Source organism: Salvelinus fontinalis, chromosome 38 (assembly GCF_029448725.1).
Source record: "Salvelinus fontinalis isolate EN_2023a chromosome 38, ASM2944872v1, whole genome shotgun sequence".
Lineage (NCBI taxonomy): Eukaryota > Metazoa > Chordata > Actinopteri > Salmoniformes > Salmonidae > Salvelinus > Salvelinus fontinalis.
Window position 1 is genome coordinate 6,655,268 of NC_074702.1, and position 12,796 is coordinate 6,668,063.

Here is a 12,796-nt window from a genome sequence, read left to right on the forward strand (position 1 = left end):
GTCCAGATTTTGCAGCTCTTTCAGAACATCAGCTGACTGTATTTGGGAGAAAGAGAAATGGGGAAGGCTTGGGCGAGTAGCAGAGGGGAGGGCAGTGCTGTTGACCGGGGTAGGGGTAGCCAGGTGGAAAGCATGGCCAGCCGTAGAAAAATGCTTATTGAAATTCTCAATTATAATGGATTTGTCGGTGGTGACAGTATTTCCTATCTTCAGTGCAGTTGGAAGCTGGGAGGAGGTGTTCTTATTCTCCATGGACTTTACAGTGTCCCAAAACTTTTTTGAGTTTGTGTTGCAGGAAGCAAATTTCTGCTTGAAAAAGCTAGCCTTGGCTTTTCTAACTGCCTGTGTATACTGGTTTCTAGCTTCCCTGAAAAGTTGCATATCACGGGGGCTGTTCGATGCTAATGCAGAACGCCATAGGATGTTTTTCTGTTGGTTAAGGGCAGTCAGGTTAGGAGAGAACCAAGGGCTATATCTGTTCCTGGTTCTAAATTTCTTGAATGGGGCATGCTTATTCAAGATGGTGAGGAAGGCATTTAAAAAAAATATCCAGGCATCCTCTACTGACGGGATGAGATCAATATCCTTCCTGGATACCTCGGCCAGGTCGATTAGAAAGGCCTGCTCGCTGAAGTGTTTCAGGGAGCGTTTGACAGTGATGAGTGGAGGTCGTTTGATCGCTGACCCATTACGGATACAGGCAATGAGGCAGTGATCGCTGAGATCTTGGTTGAAAACAGCAGAGGTGTATTTGGAGGGCAAGTTGGTTAGGATGATGTCTATGAGGGTACCCGTGTTTACGGAATTGGGGTGATACCTGGTAGGTTCATTGATAATTTGTGTGAGATTGAGGGCATCAAGCTTAGATTGTAGGATGGCCGGGGTGTTAAACATGTTCCAATTTAGGTCGCCTAGCAGCACAAGCTCTGAAGATAGATGGGGGGCAATCAGTTCACATATGGTGTCCAGAGCACAGCTGGGGGCAGAGGGTGGTCTATAGCAGGCGGCAACAGTGAGAGACTTGTTTTTAGAGAGGTGGATTTTTAAAAGTAGGAGTTCAAATTGTTTCGGAACAGACCTGGATAGTAAAACAGAACTCTGCAGGCAATCCTTGCAGTAGATTGCAACACCGCCCCCTTTGGCCGTTCTATTTTGTCTGAAAATCTTGTAGTTAGGGATGAAAATGTCAGAATTTTGGGTGGTCTTCCTAAGCCAGGATTCAAACACGGCTAAAACATCTGGGTTGGCAGAGTGTGCTAAAGCAGTGAACAAAACAAACTTAGGGAGGAGGCTTGTTGTCCGTAACTTATGCCTGCCCATACCACAACTCCACCGCTACCATGGGGCACTCTGTTCACAACACTGACACCAGCAAATCACTTGCCCAAATGAAACCATAAAAATAGATGAGCTTCCCTGAAACAGTTTCTGACAGTTTGTGCAAGCCCAGTTTTATCAGCTGTCCGGGTGGCTGTTCTCAGACGATACTGCGGACGAAGAAGATGGATGCGGAGATCCTGGGCTGACATGGTTACACGTAGTGTGCGTTTGTGAGAAAGTTGGACTTACTGCCAAATTCTCTAAAACGACATTGGAGGTTGCTTATGGTAAAGAAATAAACATTACATTCCATGGAAACAGCTCTGGTGGACATTCCCTCAAAACATGACACCTGTGGCATTGTGTTGTGCGACAAAACGGCACATTTTAGTGGCCTTTTATTGTCCCCAGCACAAGGTGCACCTGTGTAATGATCATGCTGTTTAATCATCTTCTTGATATGCCACACCTGTCAGGTGGATGGATTATCTTGGCAAAGGCAAAATGATGACTAACGGATGCAATTTTTGCACAACATTTTAGATAAATAAGCTTTATGCGCATATGGAACATTTCTAGCTTATCAAACCAACACTTTACATGTTGCATTCATTTTTTCTAAGTGTATATGAATATATTTTAGTAAGGTAACATGTTTAATGAGCATCTCAGTTGCTTGAGCATGGCCCTGCACACACATAAAATTCAAAGCCTGCGATTTCTGTGGCCCCTAAATAAAATGGGACATTCTCATTGATGAGAAATTAATGCGTCTCTGTTAGTAGAGGGTATGTTGAAGGAATCTCAAAATAAGAGTGCTTTGACTCCACATAAAGAATAGCAAGAACCCCTGCTAGTACGGAATAAAACAGTCATCGCCTTGCCCTGCCTATATTTAAGAGACAGTAACTTTTCTGACAACTAGCTAGACCATTTCCAAATCTTATAGAAGTGATTCAATGACAAGTTAGAGAATACTGCCCAAGCCTTGAGAGAGTTGCTCAACTGCCCGGTCCGGAATCAACCCATTAGCCCTATTACACCCTATTCGTAGACATGAAAATCGTGTTGATACTAGAAGTTGTTGTGACCCGGCCTGGAAGATAACGTTAACTTAGTGAGAGTCTTGGATTGATGTTACTAGGTTACTGGACTGTGACCCAGATCGTTATGATAGACAAGGTAATTAACTACGTGCTACATAGTTGGTGGTGTTTGCTAGTACAGAAGCCTAGCCGGTACGAAGTTGCAGGAAAGTAGGAGTTAGTTAACGTTAACTTACTGGCTAGTTAGCGTTAGCTACGTTAACTAACGGAACGAGAAGAACTCTGCGAATCGCAGGCTTTCTTCGGACGTTATTAAATGTCAATGTCTAGCTAGAATACAGGTCAAAATAAAGTGAGAACATATTCGAAAGCTCGATATGTTTAACTTGATAATTTTAGGTCTTACCAGTTAGCAGCTGGAGCTGTCTGGGTCGTATTCGCCGCCATTTTACCTCCGAGATAACTAGCTAGCTACAGTACCAATCTAATTGTCGTCAGCCAGAAGACCCTAACGTAAACAAGAACAAATAAATCACAATATACAAGGAAAGTTGGTCTTTTACACTACCATCCACTACTTCTCAACAAGACCGTCTTTAAATTGAAGAAAAAAACACACTATAAAGCAATATCTAAATGTCGAATAATGCCATTTTCACAAGAACAACCGTAGCTGCAATGGATCTTCAACTGAAAAACAAAATGGCAGTTCCATTAGATATGGAACGTATGCCTCGCCTTCCGTTTCCTTTGCCTCGCCTCCTCTCATTGGAGGAAAATACATACCTACTTTGTTCCTAGATTTCAACGTTTTGCCTTCTCATTATCACTACTGCTATTACTTGCGTAATAAAGTTATTGTTGTTAAACACCGTAACCCTTGATGTTGCAGAATAATATTGAATAAAACATTGTTTTACTCTCCCTACTGGTGAAAAGCTATAAGTAAAATATATATATTTAAGACTCTTCATCCTCCACCACACAACTTTCAAGCAAGGTGAATGTGATAAGATAGTCTCGACCAGGGATGGGCAACATTGATGGGGGTGGGGGCCACAAAAAAATCTGAACTCATCATCAGGGGCCGCAGTAGCTGCTGGTCTTTGTACCCAAATCCATACTCACACGTGCAGTCAGAGCCGGCCATAGCCTTTTGGGGGCCCTAAGTGAGAGTGGGTGGACCCCCAGTCGGTAATTTGACCATGATTACTACAAGTTTAGATAGCTGGCTGGACTAATTTACCAATCTAAAAAAATGTTATCTGACATGAGCTAATTGAGTGACTGTCTAGTGACTGACATAACAAGAGAAAAACTGCTGATCCACAACCAAAATTTGCACCTTGTGTATTCTACTATTCTAACTCTAAACAGTAATTCGAGACCTCGACAGAGTTCCTGAATTAAAAAATGATTATTATTATTACGTTTTGGGAAATTGATCCGCGTATTGCCGTGGGAAGTAGGTATGCCGAGGGTGCCCCCTGAAAAATCTGAAAGTAAAAAAGTATTCATATAAAAAAAAGTTACAAAAGTTATATGTTTTAATGTCACATGCACAAGTATGGTACAATGCCTTTCTTGCAAACTCAAAACCCAACAATGCAATAATCAATAACAATGTATTACTATTTTTTTTTTTAACACAAGAAATAAGAATAAGAAATATGAAATACACAATAAAATAAGTAAGTAAGCATACTATATACAGGGAATATTTTTAAAAGTCAGTTCCAATAACATATTTACAATGTGCAGGTGTAACAGTATAACTTTAAACCGTCCCCTCGCCCCGACACGGGCGCGAACCAGGGACCCTCTGCACACATCGACAACAGTCACCCACGAAGCAGCGTTACCCATCGCTCCACAAAAGCCACGGCCCTTGCAAAGTAAGGGGCAACACTACTTAAGTCTCAGAGCAAGTGACGTAACTGATTGAAATGCTACTAGCGCGCACCCGCTAACTAGCTAGCCATTTCACATCCGTTACACTCACCCCCCTTTCAACCTCCTCCTTTTTCCGCAGCAACCAGTGATCCGGGTCACGGCACCAATGTAACAGTATAACTTTAAACCGTCCCCTCGCCCCGACACGGGCGCGAACCAGGGACCCTCTGCACACATCGACAACAGTCACCCACGAAGCAGCGTTACCCATCGCTCCACAAAAGCCACGGCCCTTGCAAAGTAAGGGGCAACACTACTTAAGTCTCAGAGCAAGTGACGTAACTGATTGAAATGCTACTAGCGCGCACCCGCTAACTAGCTAGCCATTTCACATCCGTTACACAGGGATACTGGAGTGATGGAGGAATATATGTAACAAGTTAAGGGGTCTAGGCAACAGGATATAAGATAAACAGAGTAGCAGCAGTTTGTATGTGAGTGGGTGTGCAAGTGTGTGGAGTCAGTATAAATGTCTGTGCATATTTTGTGTGAGCAAGCAAATGATGGAGTGAGTATTTGTGAATGTGTTGGAGTGACAGTGTGTGTTAGTGTGTAGGGTCTTGTGAATGTGCATAGAGACAATAAAGTCAATAAAGTTACAAGGTTAACTCAGATAGTCCATGAAGCAAGTTTGTTAGCTATTTATCAATCATATTGCTTGGGGATAGAAGCTGTTCAAGAGCCTGTTGGTGTCAGACTTGATGCACCGGTACCACTTGCCGTGCGGCAGCAGAAAAAATAGTCTATGGCTTGGGTGGTTGGAGTCTAAAAGTAGTGCACTGGGCCTTTAGCTCACTGGGCCTTTCCTAGTCCTGGACACATGGGCCTACAAAAGGGGGCTGCCAGTTGCCCATCCCTGGTCTAAACTCTGGTCTACATACAGCCAGTTCAATTTGAATATTTGACTTGGGTCATAGCAACATTGTTTGCAGAGGGCGAATTATACTGTGACATTCGGGGGTCTCTATTTATTTCATGGGACCTCCTATGTGTGCACACACAAAAAAATGCATGGGCCTAATAGTAAAGACATGATATTTAACTGTCTGTTTTTTATTTAGCATGAACACAACCAGTCATGATGTTTTCATCTTATTGTCAAACAAATCACTTAAAAAGTAGGCTGCCTGCGCATGTTCATCCACTCAAGCATCGAAACAATGCACTGTGCACTCACGCAATATGATGAATCTGTTACAAAACAACAAAAAGTGTAATGACATTCAGCGATTGTCATTGGGCCTTTGCTCTTGTAGCCTGAATTAATAAAAAATTTATAAAAAGAAAAGTTGGGACACCTGAAAAGGGTCTGAGATAAGGGACTCTCTGGAGATGACAACCCGTACTGGGCACAGATGTCAATTTTATTGAATAGTTTGAGTTATGGCCTTGTCTCAGAGGAATGTGCCTAAGAGCCAGATGCTGATGATGGGTTGGTTGCCCTATGCAACGACAAAATCTGTGAAAGTTTTAAGGACATAGTTCAAAAACCTCCAAATAGCCTATAATTTACATTCTCAGAACATTAATAAAACCTCCTACGAAAACTTCCAGGGAACCATAGTAAAACGTTCTCAGAGCCTCCCTGCAAACTAAAAATGTAAGTTCCCAGAACAGGCAAAATGTTCACTTCTGTTCTTTTTAAATAACATTCTTAGAATTTTCTTTGAACATTACTAATGTTTTCTTGTGGTTTTTATGAAACGTTTTCTTAATGTTCTAAAAACATGAGGAAACCTGCACAAAACCTTATGCTGAAGTACAGAAATTCCCACAGAAGATCGCTGTTTCTTAATGTTCTCCGAACATTTTGAGAACATGACTTTAACCAGTTATGTCACGTTCCTGACCTGTTTTCTGTTGTTTTTGTATGTGTTTAGTTGGTCAGGGCGTGAGTTGGGGTGGGCATTCTATGTTATGTGTTTCTATGTTGGGTTAAATGTGTTGCCTGATATGGTTCTCAATTAGAGGCAGGTGTTTGACGTTTCCTCTGATTGAGAACCGTATTAAGGTAGGCTGTTCTCACTGTTTGTTTGTGGGTGATTGTTCCTGTGTCTGTCGCACCACACGGGACTGTTTTGTGTTCCTTCGTTTGGTTAGTCATGGGAGGATGTTTTGGACGGCAAGGGTTGCTACACATGGGAGGAGATCCTGGCTGGAAGGGATCGCCTCCCATGGGAACAGCTGGAGGCGATTAGAAGAGCAGAGGCAACCGGAGAGAGGAACCGGAGTTATGAGGGTACTCGACTAGCACAGAGGCCTGTGAGTCAAGCCCAAAAATTTCTTGGGGGGGGCTACAAGGGAGTTTGGCGAAGTCAGGTAGGAGACCTGCACCAACTCCCCGAGCTTACTGTGGAGAGCGAGAGTACGGGCAGACACCGTGTTATGTGGTAGAGCGCACGGTGTCTCCTGTACGTGTGCATAGCCCAGTGCGGGTTATTCCACCTCCCCGCACAGGCAGGGCTAGATTGAGTATTGAGCCGGATGTCATGAAGCCGGCCCAACGCATCTGGCCACCAGTGCGTCTCCTCGGGCCGGCATACATGGCACCAGCCTTACGCATGGTGTCCCCAGTTCGCATACACAGCCCAGTGCGGGTTATTCCACCTCCCCGCATTGGGCGGGCTACGGGGAGCATACAACCAGGTAAGGTTGGGCAGGCTCAGTGCTCAAGGGAGCCAGTACGCCTGCATGGTCCGGTATATCCGGCGCCACGTCCCCGCCCCAGCCCAGTACCACCAGTGCCGGCACCACGCACCAAGCCTCCTGTGCGTCTCCAGAGCCCTGTTCCTCCTCCACGCACTAGCCCTATGGTGCGTGTCTCCTGCCCATTACCACCAGTGCCTACACCACGCACTAAGCCTCCTGTGCGCCTCCAGAGTCCTGTGCGTCCTGTTGCTGCTCCCCGCACTAGCCTGAAGGTGCGTGTCCTTAGCCCTGTACCTCCAGTTCCGGCACCACGCACCAGGCCTACAGTGCGCCTCAGCCGGCCAGAGTCTGCCATCTGCCCAGCGGCGCCTGAACTGCCCGTCTGCCCAGCGGCGCCTGAACTGCCCGTCTGCCCAACGGCGCCTGAACTGCCCGTCTGCCCAACGGCGCCTGAACTGCCCGTCTGCCCAGCGGCGCCTGAACTGCCCGTCTGCCCAACGGCGCCTGAACTGCCCGTCTGCCCAACGGCGCCTGAACTGCCCGTCTGCCCAACGCCGTCTGAACTGTCCGTCTGTACTGAGCCTGCAAAGCCGCCCGTCTGTACTGAGCCTTCAAAGCCGCCCGTCTGTCATGAACCTTCAGAGCCGTCTGCCAGACAGGAGCCGCTAGAGCCGTCCGCCAGACAGGAGCCGCTAGAGCCGTCCGCCAGACAGGAGCCGCCAGAGCCGTCCGCCAGACAGGAGCAGCCAGAGCCTTCCGCCAGACAGGAGCAGCCAGAGCCTTCCGCCAGACAGGAGCAGCCAGAGCCTTCCGCCAGACAGGAGCAGCCAGAGTCTTCCGCCAGACAGGAGCAGCCAGAGCCTTCCGCCAGACAGGAGCAGCCAGAGACTTCCGCCAGACAGGAGCAGCCAGAGCCCTCCGCCAGACAGGAGCAGCCAGAGCCTTCCGCCAGACAGGAGCAGCCAGAGCCTTCCGCCAGACAGGAGCAGCCAGAGCCTTCCGCCAGACCCTTCCGCCAGCCAGCCATGAGCAGCCAGAGCCTTCCGCCAGCCAGCCATGAGCAGCCAGAGCCTTCCGCCAGCCAGCCATGAGCAGCCAGAGCTGCCAGCCAGCCATGAGCAGCCAGAGCCGCCAGCCAGCCATGAGCAGCCAGAGCCGCCAGCCAGCTATGAGCAGCCAGAGCCGCCAGCCAGCCATGAGCAGCCAGAGCCGCCAGCCAGCCATGAGCAGCCAGAGCCGCCAGCCAGCCATGAGCAGCAAGAGCCGCCAGCCAGCCATGAGCAGCAAGAGCCGCCACCCAGCCAGGATCCGCCAGAGCCGCCAGCCAGCCAGGATCCGCCAGAGCCGCCAGAGCCGCCAGCCAGCCAGGATCCGCCAGAGCCAGCCAGGATCCACCAGAGCCAGCCAGCCAGGATCCGCCAGAGCCAGCCAGCCAGGATCCGCCAGAGCCAGCCAGCCAGGATCCGCCAGAACCAGCCAGCCAGGATCCGCCAGAACCAGCCAGCCAGGATCCGTCAGAACCAGCCAGCCAGTCAGGAGTTGCCCTCCAGTCAGGAGCTGCCCTCCAGTCATGAGCTGCCCTCCAGTCATGAGCTGCATCTAGTCCGGAGCAACCATTCAGTCCAGAGCTGCCTCTCTGTCCGGAGCTGTCCTTCAGTCCGGAGTTGCCCCTCTGTCCTGAGCTACCTCTCTGTCCTGAGCTACCCCTCTGGCCTGAGCTACCCCTCTGTCCTGAGCTACCCCTCTGTCCTGAGCTACCTCTCTGTGCTGAGTTGTCTATATTTAGGAGGGGCCTTGGTGAAGGTTCCTGGACCATGGTCAGGGGCGAGGGTCGCCACTCAAGGGACGCTAAGGAGGGGGACAAAGACAATGGTGGAGTGGTGTCCTCGTCCTGCGCCGGAGCCGCCACCGCGGACAGATGCCCACCCAGACCCTCCCCTTGAGTTTTAGGGGTGCGCCCGGAGTTCACACCTTGAGGGGGGGGGGGGGGTTCTGTCACGTTCCTGACCTGTTTTCTGTTGTTTTTGTATGTGTTTAGTTGGTCAGGGCGTGAGTTGGGGTGGGCATTCTATGTTAAGTGTTTCTATGTTGGGTGAAATGTGTTGTCTGATATGGTTCTCAATTAGAGGCAGGTGTTTGACGTTTCCTCTGATTGAGAACCATATTAAGGTAGGCTGTTCTCACTGTTTGTTTGTGGGTGATTGTTCCTGTGTCTGTGTCTGTCGCACCACATGGGACTGTTTCGTGTTCGTTCGTTTGGTTAGTCTGTTCCTGTTCGTGCGTTCTTCGTGTTTATGTAAGTTCACATGTTCAGGTCTGTCTACGTCGTTTTGTTGTTTTGTGATTTTCAAAGTGTTTTTCGTGTTCGTCTTCGTCTTTAAATAAATCATTATGGATTCACCCTACGCTGCATTTTGGTCCGACCCTTACTCCTCCTCCTCGTCCGAGGAGGAGGCATTAGACGATCGTTACAGAATCACCCACCAACCAAGGACCAAGCGGCGTAACAGAAAGCAGCAGCAGCGATCGCAGGATTCCTGGACATGGGAGGATGTTTTGGACAAGGGTTGCTACACATGGGAGGAGATCCTGGCTGGAAGGGATCGCCTCCCATGGGAACAGCTGGAGGCGATTAGAAGAGCAGAGGCAACCGGAGAGAGGAACCGGAGTTATGAGGGTACTCGACTAGCATGGAAGCCTGTGAGTCAAGGCCAAAAATGTATTGGGGGGGGCTACAAGGGAGTGTGGCGAAGTCAGGTAGGAGACCTGCGCCAACTCCCCGAGCTTACTGTGGAGAGCGAGAGTATGGGCAGACACCGTGTTATGCGGTAGAGCGCACGGTGTCTCCTGTACGTGTGCATAGCCCAGTGCGGGTTATTCCACCTCCCCGTACAGGCAGGGCTAGATTGAGTATTGAGCCGGATGTCATGAAGCCGGCCCAACACATCTGGCCACCAGTGCGTCTCCTCGGGCCGGCATACATGGCATACATACATTAGACGATCGTTACAAGTTAAATGTAACTAAATCAATCAGAAAAAGTAATGTAAGCCCCAAAAGTAATTATTTATCATGAGAGGGTCATAAACAATAACTAGTAGTTCTGCATATTCAAAGAAAGATTTAAATCTCACCTTTCTGGTTAAAATAGCTGTAAATTGCTGAGGTGTAGTCACTTTTGAGGATACAAGCTCAAGTACACAGTACAAATATGATAGAAACATCACATAAAATAGGTAATATATTTCCTATTCAGCAAAACTGCATGAAGACAGCTTAAAATGACTTATATGCTTTCAAAATACAGCATAATCAAGTTATAAAACTACTAACTATAAGATTCCACCTTCCTTGTAACTGTGAAATGCATATTTGTATGTTTAGTGTTAGAGAAAATGTGCATATTTTCTAAAGGTCTCTCTTGATCAAAACGTCTGCCCCCATCGCTGTGAATGTATCAGAGCTCTAGCTTAGCTCCCTAAACTCATTAGGAACTCGCCTTTCATTTCATATTAATATTGTCCGTCTATGACACACAGAGTGAGTTTAGTTTAAAATCTATAAATTATTTTAGATTAATAGCTATTACTCGATCTCTGAATGTGCTACCATGATTAAACCACTATCTCCTGCTGCGCTACGATGTAATGATTGCAGGCATTTGCTTACTTCTAAAAGGTTTTAGAATGGAATGGAATTATGAATTTCTTAATTCCATTATTTTACTTATAGATTTGTGTGTATTGTTGTGAATTGTTAGACACTACTGCACTGTTGGCATTTCACTAAACCCGCAATAACATCTGCAAAATATGTGTATTTGACCAAAACAATTTGATTTGATTTGAAACCTGCAGAAAACGTTATACTGAAGTACTGAAATTCCCACAGAAGAAAGTTGTTTCTTAATGTTCTCTGAGCGTTCTGATAACATTACTTTAAATAAGAGCATGAGGAAACCTGTGGGAAACGTTATACTGAAGTACTGAAATTCCCACCTAAGCAACATATGGTTCTCAGAACGTTATGTGCTAGCTGGGTATCCCGAGTGGCGGATCCCCCTAAGGCGGTCTAAGGCACTGCATCTCAGTGCAAGAGGCATCACTACAGTCCCTGGTTTAAATCCAGGCTGTATCACATCTGGCCGTGATTGGGAGTCCCATAGGGAGGCGCACAATTGGCTCAGCGTCGTCTGGCTGGGGTAGGCCATCCTTGTAAATAAGAATTTGTTCTTAACTGACTTGCCTAGTTAAATTAAAATAATAATAATCATGCACCATTGCTAGAAGGTTGTGGGAAGGTTGTATGCAAAATAACTGTGGGACAACCAAACTCTCACCGAGCTCTAAGAAACATATAGTATGTGCTAGCTGGGTCATGTTTCATTCGGGAGACCACCCTGGGCCTCCCATAATTAGCACTCTGATTGTTTGTCTTCCCAACATTGTTGCTGAAATCGATCCCATGTTGAAACACTGTGTGCTTCAAAAACTTGCAGTGGGGTAACTGCACCCCCCCACCCCCCGTAGTAAATTCTCACAGAAACCACTTTGTCACAATTTTTTTCCCAACACTTTCCCTGGCTGCCAGTGCTTAACTAAAATAAATTCTCTGTCTCGTACGGAAAATTTAAGTCAGTCTAACATAACGATTCTGAGGTAAGTTGATCTAATATTTTGTCATTTACAAAAGGTTATATATACTGTATATAATCTAATTAAGTTTGATCTATCAATGTTTAAATATATATCATTAGGGGAGCCTAAAAAAACAATCCACTTGTTTAGAGATACACATTTTAATAAATGTTTCATAGAGTACTAACATTTAAGGTGAGTGTGTTGGGGGCAATTGGTCCCTCCTCCAATGCGGCAACTTGCTCCAAATTAGGATTTTCCAAATCATGTCCAAATAATCTACAAGTCACTTCATTGAGTTACGCAGTAAAAAAAAATTACGATACTTTAGGATGATTTTGACATGATTTGGAGATCATTTTTTTGCTGAAACAAAAAACATTGCTTTTTGTGTCAGCAATTGGACTTTGTTCTTAGGGGAGCTAGTTACCTTCACGTTACCCTACACATCAAATCAAATTGTATTGGTCACATACACATGGTTAGCAGATGTTAATGCGAGTGTAGTGAAATGCTTGTGCTTCTAGTTCCGACCGTGCAGTAATATCTAACAAGTAATCTAACAATTTCCCAACAACTACCTCATACACACAAGTGTAAAGGAATGATAAGAATATGTACATATAAATATATGGATGAGCGATGGCTGAGCGGCATAGGCAAGATGCAGTAGATGGTATAGAGTACAGTATATACATATGAGATGAGTAATGTAGGGTATGTAAACATTATATAAAGTGGCATTGTTTTAAGTGACTAGTGATACGTTTATTACATCCAATTTATTATTATTAAAGTGGCTAGAGATTTGATTCAGTATGTTGGCAGCAGCCACTCAATGTTAGTGATGGCTGTTTAACAGTCTGATGGCCATGAGATAGAAGCTGTTTTTCAGTCTCTCGGTCCCAGCTTTGATGCACCTGTACTGACCTCGCCTTCTGGATGATAGCTGGGTGAACAGGCAGTGGCTCGGGTGGTTGTTGTCCTTGATGATCTGTTTGGCCTTCCTGTGACATTGGGTGGTGTATGTGTCTTGGAGGGCAGGTAGTTTGCCCCCAGTGATGCGTTGTGCAGACCTCACTACTCTCTGGAGAGCCTTACGGTTTGTGGACGGAGCAGTTGCCGTACCAGGCGGTGATACAGCCCGACAGGATGCTCTCGATTGTGCATCTGTAAAAGTTTGTTGAGTGT

The 12,796-nt window shown here is 46.4% G+C and overlaps 1 protein-coding gene across 2 annotated transcripts in view; it reads right to left on the bottom strand.

Moving 5' to 3' along the window:
• The window catches only part of LOC129837873 (leukocyte receptor cluster member 8 homolog), a 32,599-nt gene extending 29,508 nt beyond the window's left edge, over positions 1–3,091 (bottom strand). For both annotated transcript variants that reach the window (XM_055904360.1, XM_055904359.1), the window contains exon 1: positions 2,773–3,091. In XM_055904360.1, coding sequence (XP_055760335.1) covers positions 2,773–2,813 — 41 coding nt within the window. In that variant the 5' untranslated portion in view covers positions 2,814–3,091. The remainder of the gene's footprint in view (positions 1–2,772) is intronic.
• Positions 3,092–12,796: the final 9,705 nt, after the last annotated feature.